Raw genomic sequence first — 21,300 nt, 5'->3', positions numbered from 1 at the left:
ATTTTGAATATTCCCCCAACTGCCGCTTCATGTGGCATTTAGCAACATTAACACAAAAAAGAGAAATAGATTGACAGATGAACGCACTGCAAAACTAGTATCGGTTTCACATAATCTTCATTTGTTAAGCGATGACAATGTCATGTTTTTAAATTCTAATTATGATCATGATCTGTTAAACGAAAACATGAATGCAGAATTTTCACCTAGTTGTAGCAGCGATTCTGATTTAAGTCACTTTGTGCTTTCCAATTCTGAGAGTGACATAGAAAGTTAGGACATCAACATCATCGAATATTGGTGCTTTCACAGTTAGAAAAATGTTTGCAGAAAAAATATGATCATAATCATATTATGTTTGATTTTTTCCCCTTACAAATTCTTACGTATAAATTTTAGTCATTTGTTTCGATTTTAAATACACTTTTGTAATAATTCAGCTTTTTCATAAAATCTTTAACAAAAAAGATTCATTTTTTTTAAACAGAAATATGCGTTATTTTAGAACATACTTTTGTTTTCATTTTAAAAATTCATTGATCAATTTAATAAATAAAATATGCTCCAATATTGTATTTAATTAATCACTGAGATATTATACATGCATAACAATTATTATAGAATTATTACATTTTAACTTTTCAGCTTTATACATGATTAAAAATTTATAAACCACGATTTCTATGCTTTGATAAGTATTTAATTTTGATTTTTTTGTCTGTTTTTGTTTGTTTGTTTGAAGAGGTAAAAGGGCATCATATCCATTCCATAGTTGATGAAAAGCTCCAATTCCATTTACTTGCAGTCTTTAATGAACTATAGTTTAATTTTACAATACCATATTAATTTAGTTGCTTGGAAAATTTTCCGGGAAATTTTCTGTTTCAAAATTTTCCAGAAAACCCACAACTCTAATCATGGTTTAAGAAATTAGGTATACATTTTTTTCAATGTGCAATATTGAATTCACATTATGTTTACAAACAATTTAGCGTCCAAAATATGACATCATTGACCTACTCAATATTTGTAATTGACTATTTCATGGAAAGGCGTTTAGAAGATATCGAAAGATTGGATGCAAATGAGCCACTTCCTAGACGACGTCGAAGGCAACAAATTGAAGTTCGTGATAAACCTGTTGTTTATACTCTTTCAACATTTCCACTTACTCGTTGTCGTCAGCGTCCACAACGAAGATATGTTATGTGTTCGTCAAATAACATCAAATGCGATATTAGATACTCTTCTAATTTGTGCCCTGCATTATGTGTGCCAAACTGCTTCAACCGTTATGATCATTTTATTTTATGTAAAATAAATTACGTATAATGAATTTTAATAAAATATAATTTTATTTTGTATAATCTTAGGTGGGACAGAAAGGATTAAATAGGATATGAAAATTACAATTAAACTTTGAATTCTATAGATTTTATACCTAAATAAAATGCCCACTTAAAAAATATTTGACTCGAATGAGGTGGTGATTAAGAAGTTAACAGATTCTGATAATTTTTTATGTTATTCATATTTATACCAGATATCTAATTTAAACAAGAACAAATCATATCAATGTTAAAAAAACAGCTTCGAAAATTAGGAGGGGAAATGGAATAAATTGCATGATATTGTTTCAATTCAAGAATGATTAGATTTTATAATTGAAAGACTACGTGGTAAATTTCACTTAAATATATTGTTCATTTTTCAACATTTAATAATACAAACAAGTAGACATCTAGCCCAATGAAATATTTGTGATTGGACTATAATATTTTTTTCGCGAATTTTGTATATTTCTTTAAATATATTTAAAAATAGCCACATCACAATTCCCACTTAGCATGCCTGGCTTTTAGTTTCTCTGTGAACGTAAAGCTATTCAATCGAAAATTTTCAGTTACTTATTGTGTTAATAAATTTGTTGTGGTGAGTGTAATAAACAAAACTAAAAATACACAGATTTTGCAGTAAATACCAGATAAAATCAATTTCCACTTTGCAAATATAAATTTCAATAACTGGGCATTGAAACTTCATATCTTAAGCATAATATCTTGGTAATTTTATTTAGAGAGTGGTAATTTCTTTTTATATCAATGAATTTACATTAATATATGAAAAGAAGCAGGGACAACACACTTTCCAAACTTGACAAAAAGATCCAAAAATAACCTAAGTGAATAAATGGGGATATACTTCCATACCCTTCACTAATAATTAATCTTGATTGGATCTACTAACAAATAAACCCGAAACCAGTAAATACAGTTTGCCTCTCTGTTTATTGAACTATCTAAAAGTAGACTGTTTTACTTACACACACAGTTTACATTTCATTTAACAAACATACAATTTCAGTGTACCCAAATTTTCAAATGCACATTTTTATAGAAAAATTTCAAAGTTGTCTCGAAGAAAAAATGATACATTTTGATTATTTCAAATATAGTTATAAAGAGTACTATTGAAAAATAAAATTTGTGATAACACGTAAATTGATATACAAGAACTTCAAGAGATTTATAGAATGAGTAAAATTCAACTTTCTTCACCGACATGCTCTTCTTTCAGAGTGAATTATTCGCATAAATAGAATAAAATGAAACAAATATCCCTTTTCCCTTTTTTATAAAAATAACAAATATTTCACACACCCAGTTGCGGTAAAATGCTTGGAATGGGAGTATTCGCAACTCTTCACTGTATGACAGTGGTATAGACATTTCAGTTATTAGCTGAAACAGAGGGTTATATAGATAATTCTTTGCTGCATATACTGCTAAATTACTCTTGGGGAAAAACCACTAATACTTGGCAAATTACTCCCGTCAAGAAGACTTAAATATAAATTTGTCAACATGCAGATATTAATTTATCAATTCATTTTTTAAATTTAACTAATTGTAAATTGAGAATATTGATTAACGATAATAAAGCTATAATTAAGAAAAATTCAACAAAGTCTGAGTAGTGATTGTAGTTTATTGTTAATTCGTGAAAAGTGCAGCCGATACATGTTTTGTGATGAGCTCGTGAATTAGATTGGCGATTAATAAACGAGAACATTAATTATCTCGATTGCCTATCGCCATTATTAATAAATTTGTCCGTTATATATCTAGAAACAAAATTATGCATGTCACTGCATTATTTTTGAAATTATAAACAAATGGAATTTAAGGTTAATGGTTTTATTAAATTTTTGTTTTGGTTTTTCGAATATATACCGAATTGTGCCGATCTAAGCGTTTAGCGTTACGTTGAGTATTATTCAAATAAATTCGAACCATCAACCACCAACAATAATCGGTGAATTTACAAAATGTCATTAAAACGATTCCTTACTTTATTGTCCGTATAGGTTATTTCAATTTTAAACTGAATTTAGGACTTTTCATTGTTATTTATTTCTTCTAATAAAAATTGTTTACTAAGTAGTAGGTAGTTATGATAAATAAGTGTTCAAAAAATTGTAATGAAATTATTAGTAATACCAAATAATGTTGCAAATCAACTTTGTTCAAAAAAATTTAACTTAAACAGATAAAAAAAAATAAGTTCTAAAGATCGAAAATTGTATGAATATTTTGAAAATTTGTATTAACTAACAAAGCTAAGAAATGATTTGGTTGATATGTGTTCCAAATCTAGCAGTTTTAGTAGAACAACTAAAAATAGGATTTATGAACCTACATTTATCATATATGAAATAAAAAACAATTTGGAGGCTTTATTGAAGTTTCATTTTTTATTACGAAAATCTGGATAGGATTTACTCGAAAAGACGAAATTATTTGTTAGTGGAAAGAATAAATTCCTTTAGTAGTAAACATACAATAAAAAGGAAAGAAAATATAAGTTGGACGAGACGGTTAATGAAAGCCATATCGTCTAAGACGAGAAAAAAGAATATTTCTTCCATAACCAGTGGATTTTTAAATAGATAGTGAAATAAAGACAAAAAATTTTGCTAATACTAGTATTTAATAAAATACTAGTTGTTTATTAGAATTATACAATAGTACAATCAAATAATTTTTTCAAAATCTAATATTTAAATGCAGATATGGAAATGGTTCGTTGTTTTTCCACCAAAATGAAAAAAATGATATTATATTCAGTAGAAGCACAAAATTAAGACGGACGATGGCATATAAATAATATTGTTAATAGAATGTGAATTATCACAATAATATTGTAGCTACTGTCCACAATTCCAGTGACGCGAAAAACAATGTCTTTGGGTGATTAGACGAGGTCCATATGATCCTTGGGATCAGTTTTAGCAGGCGTCATTGCAAAGCTTGGTTTTTTCGCGACCAGCAATGGCCTCGGAATCAACTTTTTATCAATTGTCAGAAATTTGGATGTTTAAGACTTCGAAGTTGGATGGCGGTCGCAAGTGATCAGATGAATGCTAATTTGTCATACATGCTTCTATATTATTATTTTAGCACTAGTAATTTAGTTAGATCTTCTATTTTTTCATTTGCGATATGATATCCAAAATAGATATTTAGATTATTCGATTTGTTCGTAATTCCTTAAAAATATTTTGGGATACCTGAAGAAGTTTTAAATTGACCGGTGCAAAAGATTTTTTGTTGTGGTCACTTTGCTGAAGTACGCCTGTCTGTTTATCTGAACAAGTCTCTCCATAATTATTCGTCATTTTCCCATTCCTCTTACTCGAAATCTGCCAATATTTCCTAATACGTAATAAACAATTTGATATAACTATTTACAAGAGTAAAACAAAATTTAGGATGTAAATACTGACGTCGAGTCAAGAGAGTTCAGGTGTTACAAAGAAAAACTAGCGTCGGATAAACTAGACAAATAATCTCAAAGATACTGCTTTTTCGAAAATTTTACTAAAACCGCTACTATACACTAGTAAAATTTGAATAATTGTTCTAACTTGAGTATTCGTTCAATCCATATTGTTATTTGTAAAGTTGATCCATGGTATTATGAAATATAAATTATTTCTTTTCCAATACGTACGGATTTGAAAAATAGTATAGATTTATGAAACGGCCTTTGAAATCTTTATTACAAAGTAATATTATAGAAAATGTGATGACAGATGATTTTATTTAGTGTGTAATGTTGTAATGTTATAGTTCTATTCTATTTTTGTTTGTCTATAGTGATGTTTTGCTTAGAAAACTATAGTATTAATCATCATTATCTCTTTTTAAGCATTATTGGAGTCTGGATTAGATTGAATTGAAATATTTGACATATACACAAACTTCTATTTCATTCAATGCGTTCAAACTGAAAAAGTTGCTTCGTAAAAACTCATACATGTAATATTACATATATGTAATACTTACATATATGTATGTATACAGTTGGTATGAAAAAAAAACGTCCCTACGTTACGGTGTCGACAATATTTATTTTCTCTCTCATTCGGGAGACTTTATCTATACTACTCATGCTTGAGAATGCGCAGAACCGAGCTGGAACCTCGGAAGATAGAGAAATCATTGCCATTCTGTCTTCCTTAGTCGGAACAGTTTCCATTTATAGAAACTGTCCATATCGTATATAATACAGGGTGGGCCAAAGAAACTTACTTATTTGAAAGGTTAATAAAAACAAAAGTACTTCAGATATTGTTTTTAATTTTTTTTATTTGAGAATACAATGTCCCAGTTTTTTTTCATTCGGTGCTGAAAATGACATCTGTTAAATGGCTACCTCCATTATGTATACGTTGATTTAGGCGATTTTGGAAGTTCATCTCCACTCTTCGCAGCATATCAATGGGTATGTTGGCAATGGCATCACGAATGTTGTTCTTCAGGTGAGCAATGGACCGTGGTCGATCTTCATAAACGAGAGAGATGAGTGCGGCCGGGGAAATGTCGCATCAAATCCATTGGACCTCGTGCTGTGGCTCCATCTTGCTGAAACCACACATCCTTATCGTTCATTTGTTCGAGGCTTGGAAGACAAAATTATAATGTTACTGTAAAGAGCTGCAATCACAGTAATTACACGTTCGTTTTCTTCAAAAAAATAAGGACCAATTATTCCCATGATCAATATCGCACACCAGACAGTAACTCGTTCGCAATGAAGTGGCTTCTGGTGAAGTTTACGCGGATTTGTACCACTCCAATAACGCATATTTTGTTTCTTGACGCAGCCCGAAAAGTGAAAATGAGCCTCGTTACTGAAAAAAACGACCGTATCTTGAGGAAGGTTGTCAAGCAGCACTTCACATGCGTTTTGACGGGCAACAAAATCGCGTTCAGTCAATACTTGCACAGCCAATTTATAAGGATGAAAATGAAGGTCTTCGTGGAGAATTCGCCGAACAGTGGTGTCAGAAATTCCCAGAGCAGCTGCTTGTTTGCGGACCGCCGAGGAGAGCGCAGAATTGACTGACTTCACTCTTTCGACATTTTCCGGAGTTCTGGTGATCCTTTGATGTTCAGGTCTGGGTTTAGCGACACTTCCGCACTCCCGAAATGAGGTAACCCACCACAGAATTGAATTACGACCAGGAAAAAGTCTGTGAGGAGGAATCTTCTACTAGTTCTTCAATGTGTAATATGTAGAGTGGTTGCAAAATACATAAGAGACTGTCACTAGTAGTAATGTAGATATATAAATTTCTATAATAATATTATAATATAATAATGTAAATTCTAATATTTATTCAATACAGATTTCAACCACAACCTTACGGTTTACTGGTTAAGGAATTGCACTTACCATGAAAATATTGAAATAGATGAAGAGGAAAAGGGATGAATAGATAGTAGAAAAAAAATCTTTGGATCCATTAGACCTGTACCTGCCTGTTGTTTTTTATTCAATATCTCCATATTCTATTCTTCACCTACCAGATTAATTGAAGGTATCCTCCTTATCCATATTAAAACTCCACGATCTATATCAGAGGACATGTTTGTCACAATATATTATATGAATTTCTGTATTTTCACGTACCAAAACCTTAATATCAAACTATGTATTGTTTTTATTGTCTATATTTAGTCGGATATATCCATTTCATGTATTTTTGGTTTGACAGAGGTTCAGCTGGATGTTTATACCTAGGTTACACTTATCTTCTCGGCCAATGAATTGAGATGAAACATTGAAAATTTAAATTTGAAACTTTGAATATTTTTTCTCAAATCTGAACATATAAAGGATAGAATATGATAAAACAAAAACTTATAAGGAATTAAAATCTAAGGAACTGTTATTTATAACTAACTTTTTTCGAAAACCCTTATATTTACAAGATCTGAAATAATCTATTATCTAATTTTTTTAAAAACAGTTTTTTGAGGGTGTGAATTTATGCGTTGCATTTCTTCAAAAATGACAACAAGAACTGGCATTGGATGGAAGTATCATGCCATGGAGAGGATTGCTATCCTTCAAAATTTATTATGCATCGAAAATTATAAAATATGATACTTATAAGAATGGTATGTATGTGACGCTAAAAATGGATATATTTGTAATTTTCACATGTACTGTGGCAAAAGATCTCGTTCACAATAAACAAGTGCAATTCTTCTTGAATCTTATTCTAAGTTCATGGCATCACGTATACGTATTGATATCTAGTTAGCCTAGACCAGTTCCATGCATAAACAAAATATTGCGTTACCATAGCAACGAATAATAACTTATTAGAAGTGTCAGTGTAAAATTTGACGTCAAAAAAGTGAACCAGAGTGACGCAATAAATTCAAAGAAAAAAGATGTCCATCGAAATTGTGAAAATCGAAAAATTGGAGTATCGAGCCATCATCAAGTACCTGTATTTAAAAGGGTTAAGAGGTAAGCAGATTTACGAAGATATGCTTAATACTCTTGGTGATCAATGTCCTTCGTATGTGACAGTGAAAAATTGGACTGCAAACTTCAAAAGAGGTAAATTTTCCGTTGAAGATGATGACCGATCGGGAAGGCCAGTTTCTGTGTCAGTGCCCGAAAATATGGATGCAATTCATGACATGGTTTTATCTGAAGCACTGAATATTTCATACGAACGCGTTCATCATATAGTTCACGTTAATTTGGACATGAGAAAAATTGCTGTAAAATGGATCCCCAAATGTTTGAATGTTGACCAAAAGCGTGCAAGGGTAGAAGCATCGCGTTAGATCTGTGTTCGATTTGAAAACGATGTAGATTTCTTAAACCGAATTGTTACTATGGATGAGACTTGAGTACATTTCTACGATCCAGAAACAAAGCAACAATCGATGGAATGGGGACACTCTGGTTTTCCAAGACCTAAGAAGTTTCTTGTAAAGGTCGTAAATTATCTTCCAACGAGGAGGTAATAAAAATTGTGGAGGTCTGTTGTGCAGAGCAAGAAGAATCATTTTTTTAGAAGGTCTAGACACGTTGCAGGTTCGCTGTAATAAATGTATCCAGTTAAGAGGAGAATATGTTGCGTAATAAAATATTTTGACATTGAAATTTTGTTTTGTTCTATAGTAGGCTAAGAATTTTTCAATATATCCTCGTACATGGGAAACTATTATAATATGGTTGTCACTTGGGAATTGCTTTTACAGCGTAAATTTTGGACTCATGGTACTACTCAAACAAACGGAGCCTCCCTGTTCTGAAAACTGCTAAAAAGCTGATATCGACTAGGTGACAAAAAATTAATTTGGAAATCAATATCCATTTTTACATTACAAGTACATGGAAAATGTTGATGGTACCATACTAATCGTATAATTCGATTGTTCGTCATACCAAGAAGTTGACGAATAGAGCTGCTGCCTATTCGATGAATTGAGCCTTATTTAAGGAGTTTATAATGCATCAAATCCACAAGATGTATTGAATCCAAAAGGATGTCAGGACATTGAAATCAAAAAGGCAATGTCGTCTATGAGCCACACATCAGAACAAAAGCTTAACATGTTATACTGTTATACTCGTATATGCGAAAAACATTAGAACCTAGCGATTACTAAACGTAATTTTATATAATAGTAGTTCCATTCATATAAATTTATCGATATTGTTTTAAAACATCGATTTTATGATATATTTTTTGGAATGAAAATCATTTACATAAAATTCAATACATTCTTTAACCTTTTATAAAGCAGAAATTCATATATTTTCTTATTCTATATTTACATTTATGCCAGTTAAAGGAACATGGTACTTAGTGAAAACGAAGAGTCCATATTCAGATGGGAAAATAAAGATATTGAAATGCAACACTATTCCTCAACAATATCAAGTGAAGATGACGGATCTGAAGATAATATCGAGGAAAGAATACGTACTAGACCATACCAAGAAATATGGAATGCATCTTCTATTTGGGAGAGTCTAATGGTAAATACATAAAATTTCATGTTCAATTCTACCTTATTTCCATATACATCTTTTTACATAGCAGTAATATAACATCATTGTTCCGAATGATTTATAAATTGAATGAAAACGTTTGGATTAAAGTGATACATAAATTTTATTTCAGAATTTACCAGATGCTGAAGAGATCTATGACCTGTTACAAAAGAACAATCTCCAATCAATAATCGGAATAAACAAAAATACCGGACTACTTATGGCGACTTGGTTGGGGAATATCAAAGCACTTGAATTAATTCTAGAAAGCATGCCAAATTTAGAAACTTGTGATGAAAGTGGAAGGTAAAGTTGACTTTCTTACACCAAGAAAATTATTCAAAATACCAGCTACAAAATATTGCTCTTCTAGTAAGAAACTATAAGGTAAAAATTTCATAGCTAGTATTGAAAATAAGCTCCAAAGAAGTTAAGGGAATATTGTGTATTAGCTAATTGCGATTTTCAATCACAATGTGTTTACATATTGTATAATGGATGATTTTCTTTTTGTTTTTATGTCCTTATGCGCAATAAATTTGCAGTTTGGAACAAAAACATTTGATTGAAAATTAAATTACACATGAACATCTTGATAACGTTTCGGTGTACTATAAATAGGGTCTTCGAAGTAGTATTGATCGATCTGTTTCCAAATTCTGGATAAACATTGTCGATAAGTCTTAAGGCTTAAGGTTCTTTGTAGCTGTTTTCAAGCATGCTTCATAAGATTGAGGTCAGACAATTCGAGATACAATGATCCGTAGCGATTTCGTTTATTTTTGTATGATGTAGTAGAGTATTATCTACTAAACATTGGAAAATGTTGAAATAACAGCGTGAAACAAAAAAATTTGTTGTAATTATATCCTCATAGTCATATTTTCATGGAGCACTTACAATTCTGTATTCGCTTAGTAAAAAAAGCCTCCTCAAACAGCAACTGTACCACCTCTGTACGGATAAACTTCTTGCGTGATAACTTGAGAAGTGGGAGAAGTAAAAGTGTGAAGGAAAATGTACTTGTTTTTTCAATAACCTGTGATTAAAGCCTTATACGTGATTATCGAAAAAAAAGACGTTTATTTTCGGTCCAATTTGACGACATAAGATGTACGAAAAATAATAGGGAAAAGGCATCAAACCCTTATTAAGAAAGCTAAAACAGATTAAAATTTAATTGTCGCTGCAGAAGTTACTTTAAAATGATCACAGATATAGTTAAAACTGTAGAAACAAATTAGACTTTGTCATGTTGTCTGATTCGATGACTGCGATACAAAAAACAAAAAACCAAGTTTTCAATTACAGTTAACTGAAGAAAATGGAACCAACAACTGAAGTGAAATTCTCGAAAATACGAAAAAAAATTTTTTTTCGGTGCTCAAGCTAAATATTAATCTACATATAGAAAAAAAATTCTCAGCAAGTTTAAGCTCTTAATATAAAGTTTAAGTACGTACAATTTAAATATTAAAATTTTACCATTTGAATTACATGCGAGAAATTTTTTATAATGCAAATTAGTTTGATGGATCTTGTGGGGAAGTTTATGCTCTACGAAATCGCTTTAGTTTTTTTGTGTAACTCGCACGATAGGAGGAAATTTAGTGCTTTAACGACTCCTATTGGCGAACCAGCGCGAATTACACAAAAAAACTCTAAAGCGATTTCGTAGAGCATAAAATAAAAGTACTTAAAATTGTTATAGAGCTCAAACTCGATAAGATTTTTTTTATGTAGATTAATATTTTGCTTGATCACCGAAAAAAATATTTTTTTTTGGAAAGTAATCACCCTCATAACTAGTCAGATAAACAGGTAAATATTAAATTCACTTGGTTTTTATGAATATTCGGGTAATACATACTTGGTTTCATTTAGTTTTTTGACATTGTATTGTAACTAAAATGTCATCTGCAAGCATTTCACAAGATAATATTAAAGATCATAATTTTTTTTATTTCAGGACCGCCCTACATCTAGCAGCATATGGTGGTAAAAGTGATTGCCTCAATCTGTTATTGAATACGGATTGTAATATAAATGCTTGGGATAAAACCAAGCAAATCACCCCATTACACTGTGCGGCAGGTGCGGGAGATTTGAATTGTATCAAAATCTTGTTGAAAAAAGAAGCTAATGTAAACGCGGGTCTCAGCAGCGGTGCATACAAAGCTCCTTTATATTTTGCTGTTCAGAGCAATGCTACTGATTGTGTTAAAGAGCTTTTGGAAAATGGAGCTATACCCAATCCGTGTCAGGTGAGTTTGAAGTTTCAATGAAACGTTTTTTCTTTTCTCCTAAGAATGAATTAGTAATGACACTGTTTGCTACAAATGTACATCCAATACAGAATCAATATCGAAATGGGCATAAGCTAGTTTAATGTATTATAAAACATCGCATACAGAAGCACATGTTTTGGAAGTTGAAAATGTCAACTCGATCATCCTAGTTTGGCACTCCACCTTGACAATTTTCAAATGCGCTGTGACAATCTCCGCCCATCGACATCCAGAGCTTATTTGATGTTGTTGTTTCGTAATATCATAGAAATTCCAGAAGGGTAGTAAATTTCTCATTATCAGCAGCACAAATAAAAACTAAATAAACTTAGGTGTTTGAATGTATTAATTGAATTGTATTTTATACAAGAATAACATGTACATATGCTTACACTTTTTGACAAATAATTTCATTATCAATTAACAAAATTAGATTCTTGTACATTTTATAATTTTACCTTTTTTATTTACTACTCTAGTTCAAAATTATATCAGTTGTTTAGAACAATGATGAATATTTATTTTGTATAGGTAAACATGTATCTGCCGTTCTAAACGTAACTTGAGAACTGTTCATCGAAATTCCAATGAGTAAAGTTATTGGAAACATACATAATAGTAGGGAGAACAATTGTCTATAAAAATCTACTTTAATTCATCTCACCAGAGTGTTTAATATATATTCTTTCCGAACTTTCAAATACTTATGTATTCATCATCGGGGACTGAAATTATGGTGACGGTATAATGTGAAAATATGTATAAATATATAGCAGTATTAAAAATTACTTACATTAATTATTTAAGAATTGCGGTGTCTTAATTTTGTTTTTTCATTAAAAAAAATTATTAAATTCAAAAGATTCAGATATCAATATTCTAATTTGAGGATTGAGATAAATATCAAGTTTATTGATTAAAGTTGCTATTCAAATCGTTCTAAATTTTCATTGGTTAGATTAGACGAACAACATTGTAATTTTATAGGTTAGATTAGGTTAGGTCGTTATGTAGAAAGTTGAATTTTATAGGTTCGATAATGATAGTTGGTAACTGATGACATTGAATTTCCTTCAAAATGTGTTTCTCCAAAATCTAAAAGTTAGGCGTAGATTACACTTGGGTTATTTTTTATTAATACACTAAAAATTTTGAGCAATGTATGTTGTTTCTAAGAACAGGCATTTTTAGTAGTTGTTTTCAGTAGTCAAAACTTTGGCAGTGATCTTATAGATTGACCAATGTAATTCTTATCACAATTTAAACAAGGAATTATGTGTTAGACACTTCATTAGTTAATGTTCTATCCCATTATAGTGAATGCACATTCGAGTGTCAAGTTTTATGTGTAAGCCAGTTTCAAATTATATTGTTAAAAGATTCTTGAATGTTTAAGAGTAACTGATTTTATATATAGTAAACGTGTATTAATAGATAAGACAGTATTGTCAGAACTAGTATTGTTCTCTCGTATTGTGTCAGTCGGTGTCACATGTATTAAATAGAATTCGTTTCAAGATATAAAGGATATGAGTTTTCATAAAAAAATTTGTGAAGTACTTTAGGGTTCTTCTATGAAATATATATATATATATATATATATATATATATATATATATATACAAGAAATTATTGGTTTCGTATACTAGTTAATTGACATTTTATTATCTTCGACTGAATTGTATAAGGGAATCAAAACTATTGAAGTAAAATAACAAATTACTAATTTCATTATATGAAAGGGATAAAATTATATCATCTACACACTTTTTAATAAAGAATAATTTGAAAAGAAAAATAGATATAACAAATTCCAAAATATAATCCATTACATAATCTTCAAGAATTGGGGATGTTGAATAGCCCATTTATGATCCAAATATTTGTAGGTAATTTTCATTATTATAAGAAAATTATGTATTATTAAAAATGGATGTTTTTAATTTTAATAAGAGTTTCTTTATCAATTTAGCAATTTTTACTTACATCACTCCAATAGTGTGGTAAAGATGTTAGACATATATTAATCGATTGATAGTTTCATTAATTTTAAATGAGTATTCGATTGTTATAATTATAATATTTTGTTAAAATTTTGGTTAATCGGAGTGTTAATTGATGCTACAATTGATCTAGCTGATTTATGAATTTTTGGTTAACAGTGGAATTTAGCAGAAATGCAGTTATTATAGTTTCTTAATTTCTCTTTGGTTTCTTTGTCAATTAGGTTTTCATTGACAAATTTTTTGTATTAATTTATTTCACTCATAAGTTGTTTCAAGAGTTGGATCATTAGTATATTCTTTATATGATGTTTAATTATTAATAACATGTCTAGATAATTTCCTGAAAGAATTACAGGAGATTTTCGGGTCCAGCTGGGAAAGATATATGGAGAGATATGGAAGGAAAATAATGACTAAATCCACTAATGTTACCAATTATTTGTAATTGTGTAGTCTATTTACCAATCTAAATAATGAATCGCTTATTAGATAAATTGTCATTATTAAGCTACTCCATTATTAAATATTAGCTTTTATTTCATCAATAGCCTCTTATATATTTTTTTCAATATTTGGCACCTATCATTTACCAATACCACAGTAGGTACATAACAATGATAACTTTGCATTCAGTCACTGATCTTCCTGAAGAAACAGACGTCTCCACAAAGATCATAAATCTTTTAAATTCATTTCATTATGTTTAAATAAACTCATTATTTTTAATTGTTTCAGGTTTTCAGCGAAACTCCCCTTCATGTAGCAGCATCTCTTGGAAATTCTGAAATTATGAAATTACTTCTACAATATGGAGCTGCAAACGATGTACAATGTGGTACCGAAAAAATGACTCCCCTACATTTGGCTGTCGAAGACGGAGATTTAGAATGTGTGAAGTTACTTATAAACGTTGGAGCCAATGTTTCCGCTAAAAACTATAAAAATCAAACGCCTTTACATTTGGCAGCGTTATCCCAATGTTCTGAAACAATTGCTCTACTTTTATCAAAGGGAGCTGACGCTAATGCTGCTGACGTAGATGGAAGAACTCCGTTACATTGTTCTATTGTAAAAGCATCAAGATCGTGCGAATGTGTAAGAATCCTGCTTGGCGCTAGACCAAATGTAAACAAACCTGATATTTTTGGTTATACGCCTTTACATTTAGCTGCACTGAATGAATACTCCCATTGTGTAATGCTACTAATAAATAACGGTGGAGATGTTACAGCGAGAACCAATGGAGGAATATCAGTGCTTACTTTCATAACAAGGAAAACACCTGGTGTCATACACAAGTATATAATGAAGTTTGACAATTCTATAAAGGTCGTGGATCACGAAATAGGCGATATTGACTGCGAACTGAAATTAGATTTTAGAGTACTCGTTCCGACAGTGGGTAATAAAGAAACAGAACTACTTTTGAACTTCATAGAAGTTGGCCATAAAGAAGTTTTAAAGCATCCATTGTGTGAAACTTTCTTATTTTTAAAATGGAGACGGATACGGAAATTTTTTCTGTTCAGTCTCTTTTTTCATTCTTTGTTTGTGATTTTATTCACTTTTTACACCATAGGAGTATTTTTAAAAAATTGTCCTTCTTCAAAAAGTTTTAAAAATCCTTGTTGGGTTCCCGAATATGTTAAAATTTTTGGTTACATTTTACTTATACTTACTTTATTGCTACTAGCGAAAGAGTTATTCCAAATAGCGCATTCATGGCAAACGTACATGAAACAATGGGAAAACGCATTGCAGTGGCTCATTATTTTTGGAGTATTTTGTTGCGTTCAACCTACGACGAACATGGATATAAGGCAAGATGTATTCTCTTGGCAACATCATGTTGCAGCAATATGTATATTCATTACTTGGGTAGAATTAATGATGATAGTAGGCAGATTTCCAATGTTCGGCTTATATATTCAAATGTTTACAACTGTCGCTGTTAACTATGCCAAATTTATGATGGCATACATATGTTTATTTTTGGCTTTTGCTTTGAGCTTTGGAGTCATTTTTGCAAATTATCCAGCCTTTCAAGATTTAAAATGGGTGTTTCTTAAAGTTATAATAATGATGTCAGGTGAGTTGGAATATGAAGATGTATTTTTCCCCGAAGAAGAGAAGTACAAAATACGATATCCTTATACGGCCCATTTAATGTATCTGGGATTTGTTATTTTAGTTACAATTATTCTCACGAATTTGATAGTAGGTTTGGCTGTTAGTGACATTCAGGAGTTACAAAGAAGTGCTGGACTTGATAGATTAGTCCGCCAAGCAGAGTTAGTAGCTCACTTAGAAAGTATGCTGTTTTCCAAACTTCTCTCTTGCGTACCCAAAAAAATAATGAAATTCTTGCATAACAACGCATTACTTTTGAGATCTCAATATCACTGGGCTCTGTATATAAGGCCTAATGATCCTAGAGAAGAGCGAATACCTAAAGATTTGGTAAAAAACATTTATCAAATAGTTGTAAGTAAGAAAGACAAACCCAAAAAGCCAAAAAAAATGAATGATTATTATTACTATGACATAATATCTCCATCTCTCTCTAGATTAAATTCTTACACCAGTGAAGCAGCTAAAAACGGTAGTAAAAATCAATTAATAACACTTAAGGAACAAGTTGATGATATTTCACGAGATTTTTATGAACAAAATCGAATATTGAAACATAAAATTGATAAAATTTACCTTACTTTAAATGGACCAAAGTAAGAAATTTTAGGTCTTTTTACTTATAGACAATTAAAACCTATAACCTACGGTCAGCATCAAAGGCATAGAACATTGAACAAGAAAAAAAAATGAAAATAACTCTTACAGATCTTCCTTTAAGCAAATAGCTTACACAAAAATAATTGAGAAGGTATTTTTAATAATAATTGGATTAATGAAGTATTTTGAGTTAAACAATAAAACAGTCAATATATGTATCTAGGTAATCCTAGAAAACAAAAAAATTATGTATCTTTTTTAGGAGAAATATTGTATCAATCAAAGGTATAGAACATATATATTGGACAAGCAAAAAATTGATTATCACTCTCCCAACTCTTCCTCCAAGCAAATAAATATTTTATACAAAAATAACTGAGAAAAAGTTTTTAATAATTGGGTTAATGAAATATTTTAAATTAGTCTAGGTAAGTAGTATTTATTGGCATATCCTAGAAAACAAGAAAAATGTCTTTTTTATATAAATATTGTATCCAAACTAAATAGAATAAGTAAATAAAAAAATCGATTAGAAAACAAAAACATTACAGAATAATTTTTTTTTATTCTCCTCAACATGACCTCAATAAAAGCATATCAAATATTGATTTAATTGAGAGGCATCAACTTTTCTTCTGCCAAAATCTACACTATGAAGTTCTTAACTAAAAACCATTTTTAAACAATTCACTTTTATTCAATAAATATAAACAAAACTGTTCACGCCAATATAGATTTAAGAAATATCTTAATAGATTTGTAATTAGAACATTCTTCTAGATGTTTTTCATGCTCAAACTTGGATTTTTATTCATGGAAATTTGATAGAAGCTTTAAACGTACAAACCTTGAAATTTGTCCATTATTTCAAACAAGTAATTAGAATATTGTGGCAGGCAAAACTGGAAGTGTTAATGTTGCCATCAATTGTTATATTTCACTAAGAGACCATTAATTGTAAGGGTGTAGTTAAATGTGGAACACAAGAAAATTGTGAATAATTATCCCTTTCATTTTATCAATAGGCATGAAATTCTGGCATCATAGTCTCGGAATTTGCTTGCAACATTGGCAATTCTGAAGATTAGAAATAAGGCCATAGGACTGGTATTGAGATTTGTTATAGAAAATTAATGATTCCTTTTAACAAACTATTATAGGTCATCTTGAAACAGAGTATTAATTATTTCATTTCAGTGGGAACAATTCTGAAAGAAAAAATATTTTAATAAAACTATTAGAGTTCCATTGTGTCTTTGAATATTTTGTACCATGCACCCTTTGGTAATAAAATTGTGGCTACATATCAATTCTGCAATAGACTAACACCAAAGTTACTATCAGATCCAAATCTTCTGTAATTTTTTCCTGTACAAGGTACATTAATGACTGTATAGAAAATATAAAAGTAATACATTGCTCAACAAATATTTCTATAGGAAAACAGTCGAATAAACTTTTACAATCTTCAGATATTCAAATGTTAGTTTAATATGATTTTTCAATCTGGATAATTCAGGCTTAAAACTTTACCAAAGGATTTTACCACCAATTATTGAAGGCAGAATAGATTTATCTTTAAATTAATTTTATTGTATAACCCAATATATCCACAGTACATATATTAAATCAATAAATATACCTAAATTTTTTAAAATTGTGTAGAAAAATAGAAAGACAATTAGATTTATTTTGTTTCTTTGTTTGATGGGCAGGTAGATACTTCCAGTAATTTTTATGCCCTCTATGTCGGACTGGAAATGTGAAGTAAAATATCTAGACAGAATATTTCTCTGTCAAATGTATAATTGCTAGTGAAGCCATAAAGGAAACGATGACTTACAGAAGTACCCAAAAATCCTGTGATATATATGCTATTAAAGCTCCTAGGATGACTTATGCAATGCCTATCTAGGCCGAATTTTTCTTTCGAATTATGATACTGATAGACCCTAAAAGTATTTCAATCTCAATAAAAACAAGCTATATCTCCTTATTGGCTTCCTTAAGGGCATTAGCACCCCATAATGCATAGAATGAGAACAGAACTAACAAAAAGTAACAAGTACGTCATATTCTAATTGAACTTTAAATAGTATTAAAAGATTTTTTGTAACTTACCAATATATCACATGAGTATTCATCACCATTTTCAAGAATAATATGCACATGATTATCTTCTATACCAGGTATGAGATATTTCTTTATTTTTCTCTCATAGCATATTTCAACATTATTAGTTGTTTTAATTTCTTTCTTTACTGCATCTATTATTAAGTTATTTTCAACAATGTAAGAAATGTCCTTATCTGAAGATTCTTCTCCGAAAGTAATTGAGGCATCTGATAGAGCATCCATAAGCTATTTTATATAAAGTTTGTTCATTGAATGAATTTACTTCACAAATGTGAAAATAATTATGTACAAATTAAATATTTTATGAAGAATAAAAAGTAAATAAAATATAGAAAATGTAACTATTTTGTGGGTTTTCCAGTTAAGTGTCAAGAAACAAGTATGTTGTCCTCTTATAACCATATGGCACAATACCATAATAAATTATAAGAGGAGGAAAAGTATAGTTATAATTTGTGTGGTTAAATAAGTTCAATTGTTGATTATTGAAATTCATTTCAAAGATATATTGCAAAAATTAATATTTGGCATTTTAGACTATAGCAATGTTTGAATAGAACTAATAACAAACAAACACAAATTAGTAACTATTTGATTAAATTGTTTATAGATGAAATTAATATTTTTAAAGCTATATGTACTAACTTGAAGTCTTTTAACAGTTGCAAATCTTGCTTCATTTATATGTTTCCATGCATCTATTTTAGTTAAAGATTTCTTTGTGCCTGGGTTCAAAGATACCACGCGATTGCTGTATTTTTCAGGTAAAACATAGAGAGAATCCTTTGAAGATTCAAGTAATAAGATACGTTTCCCTGATAATCTTGTGTTCTTGCCTAGATAAAAGAATAACAAACTTAAATTTTATAGTAAGAGCGTGAATTTTTGACATAAAATATAATGTTGTATTACCTAGAGTACATGCCAGAGTCGTTCCAATCATTCCTCCACCAGCAATAATTATATCATAATATTTTTTTGAACCACTACCTTTTTGGGAAAATAAGCATCTCGTTAATACGTTTTGTACAAAGCCTTTAGTAAGAGGCGGCTTAATGAGATGTTTCAAGGTAAACATGTTTTATTTTTTTAATAATTATTTTTGGTAGCAAAATAGAAATCATAAGTCATAATAAATTTTCAAAACTTTGCTACTCCAATATTTTGACTTTAACAATTGACAAATGACATTTCATATAATGAACTGACACCGTAGGGCTAAATCAGACATTGCGGAATGGACGTGCATCACAACTATTGTGGAACGGATAGAGCCAATCAGAACATCTTTGTTACGCTAGTTATATGTAGAAAAATCCAGGCTATTCTAAAAAGTAAAACGTAAAAAGATATTTTTTTATAAATAGAAATTGTTGTGAGCACCTTTTAATGAATTTTGTTGATTCATTCCTTTAATGAATTTTGTTCATTCAATTGTTGAGATTAATTAAGTTCATTCAATATTTTATAAAATTATAACTTGTATTATTTTGTGTTGATAGTTTATTATCTGGCCCACTATGTTCACAAAACATCCCTGATACTCATACATTACACCTCTTTCTGAAAAAATTAGTAAGGAATTCAAAGGGGGAAACAAACATTCAAATTACACATAGAACTACAAAATAACTGCAAACACTTTTCACACAATTCAAACAACCAAATTATCTCGCCACTCCTGATGGGAACCATTTAAGATCTGTTAAGCATATATTAAGTTATACAATATGTCTCTTATTTTATACTCCATTAACGTTTCGTCCCGGGTTACCTAATTTCTGTCTTATATTAATGTGTCTGTGAAAAATCATAAATCTACCTGTTTAACTTCTACTTACAATTGTATTCGTTAAGACTTATTGTAAACCGACCATCTTCAACGTCTTACTTAAACGATTCCATATGTCCCTTAGACACTTGAAGTTCCATTAACTTATCGAAGTACTTACCCTTATTTTTGCATTGATGTGACTCTAACGACCATAAATATAATTAATTATAGCTTTTGTTACAACAGGATTAGTATTTAAGTGAGTACAAACACGCATAGTGTTTTCTTAATAGTCTGGACATCCAACGAGAACAGTAGTCAGATTATTGAAACCACTTAATTTTATATTTTATATGTTAATAAATAGTTTTTACAAAGTTGTGAATTGAGTTATTTAACTACCAGAAGATCCCTTGACAAAAACAAATGAGAATGTAAGAGCTGCAATAAGATATATGTAGATATGACATCTCAACGCTTGAAATCACGATGCACGAAACCAAAATGTGTATTAACTGAATACGTAATAGAAGAGTTCCACTATGCAGATTTGGATAACGTAAAATTCTAGATATTGAAAGCATCATAACAAAAGAAAATTCTTGAAGATATATTAATAAAAGATATGATGTTGAATCACTCAGGAAAATATACGCCTATTTATTATACTACAGAAAACGTCCATTCTGCCAACGAATAGTTTGTATCGGAAAGAGCTTTCCGGCTTCCCAACTTGATAAAAAATTTTCAGACTTTACAGAGAAAACGATTTTCAATAATAATAATAAATAATTATAATATAAAAATTTGCTGTAAATAAAATTATCCGAGAATTAGCAAATATGTGGGATGGTGTGAAAATAATACACGGGAAGTCTCGCCATTCCCAAAGCCAGGGCTCGATAGAGTGAGCGAATCAATATGTTCAAAATATGCGAGGCAAGAAGAACTTTTACCTATCGCGTCCTCAAAAAATTGCTGCTAGACGTGTCAG

The 21,300-nt window shown here is 30.1% G+C and overlaps 2 protein-coding genes across 4 annotated transcripts in view; one reads left to right on the top strand and one right to left on the bottom strand.

Annotated features, from left to right (window-relative positions):
- LOC130444279 (ubiquinone biosynthesis monooxygenase COQ6, mitochondrial) overlaps positions 1–19,981 on the bottom strand; it is a 68,794-nt gene extending 48,813 nt beyond the window's left edge. Inside the window, exons 1-4 of one of the 3 annotated variants that reach the window (XM_056779348.1) lie at positions 19,916–19,981; positions 19,445–19,859; positions 19,178–19,368; positions 18,518–18,757 (exon numbers count right to left, since the gene is read on the bottom strand). In XM_056779348.1, the coding sequence (XP_056635326.1) occupies positions 18,518–18,757; positions 19,178–19,368; positions 19,445–19,610 (597 nt within the window). In that variant the 5' untranslated portion in view covers positions 19,611–19,859; positions 19,916–19,981. Of the gene's footprint in view, positions 1–18,517; positions 18,758–19,177; positions 19,369–19,444; positions 19,860–19,915 lie in introns of those variants that run through there. The other 2 variants (XM_056779349.1, XM_056779351.1) reach the window with 2 other exon arrangements.
- LOC130444278 (transient receptor potential channel pyrexia) lies at positions 1,861–17,257 on the top strand. Its single transcript, XM_056779347.1, has 5 exons — positions 1,861–1,932; positions 9,165–9,357; positions 9,503–9,678; positions 11,342–11,636; positions 14,402–17,257. The coding sequence occupies exons 2-5, from the start codon at positions 9,175–9,177 to the stop codon at positions 16,394–16,396; spliced, it is 2,649 nt and encodes an 882-aa protein (XP_056635325.1). The 5' UTR covers positions 1,861–1,932; positions 9,165–9,174; the 3' UTR covers positions 16,397–17,257.
- Positions 19,982–21,300: the final 1,319 nt, after the last annotated feature.

Source organism: Diorhabda sublineata, chromosome 5 (genome assembly GCF_026230105.1).
Source record: "Diorhabda sublineata isolate icDioSubl1.1 chromosome 5, icDioSubl1.1, whole genome shotgun sequence".
In the NCBI taxonomy this organism is placed as follows: Eukaryota; Metazoa; Arthropoda; class Insecta; order Coleoptera; family Chrysomelidae; genus Diorhabda; species Diorhabda sublineata.
This window is presented reverse-complemented; position numbering and strand designations above follow the sequence as displayed.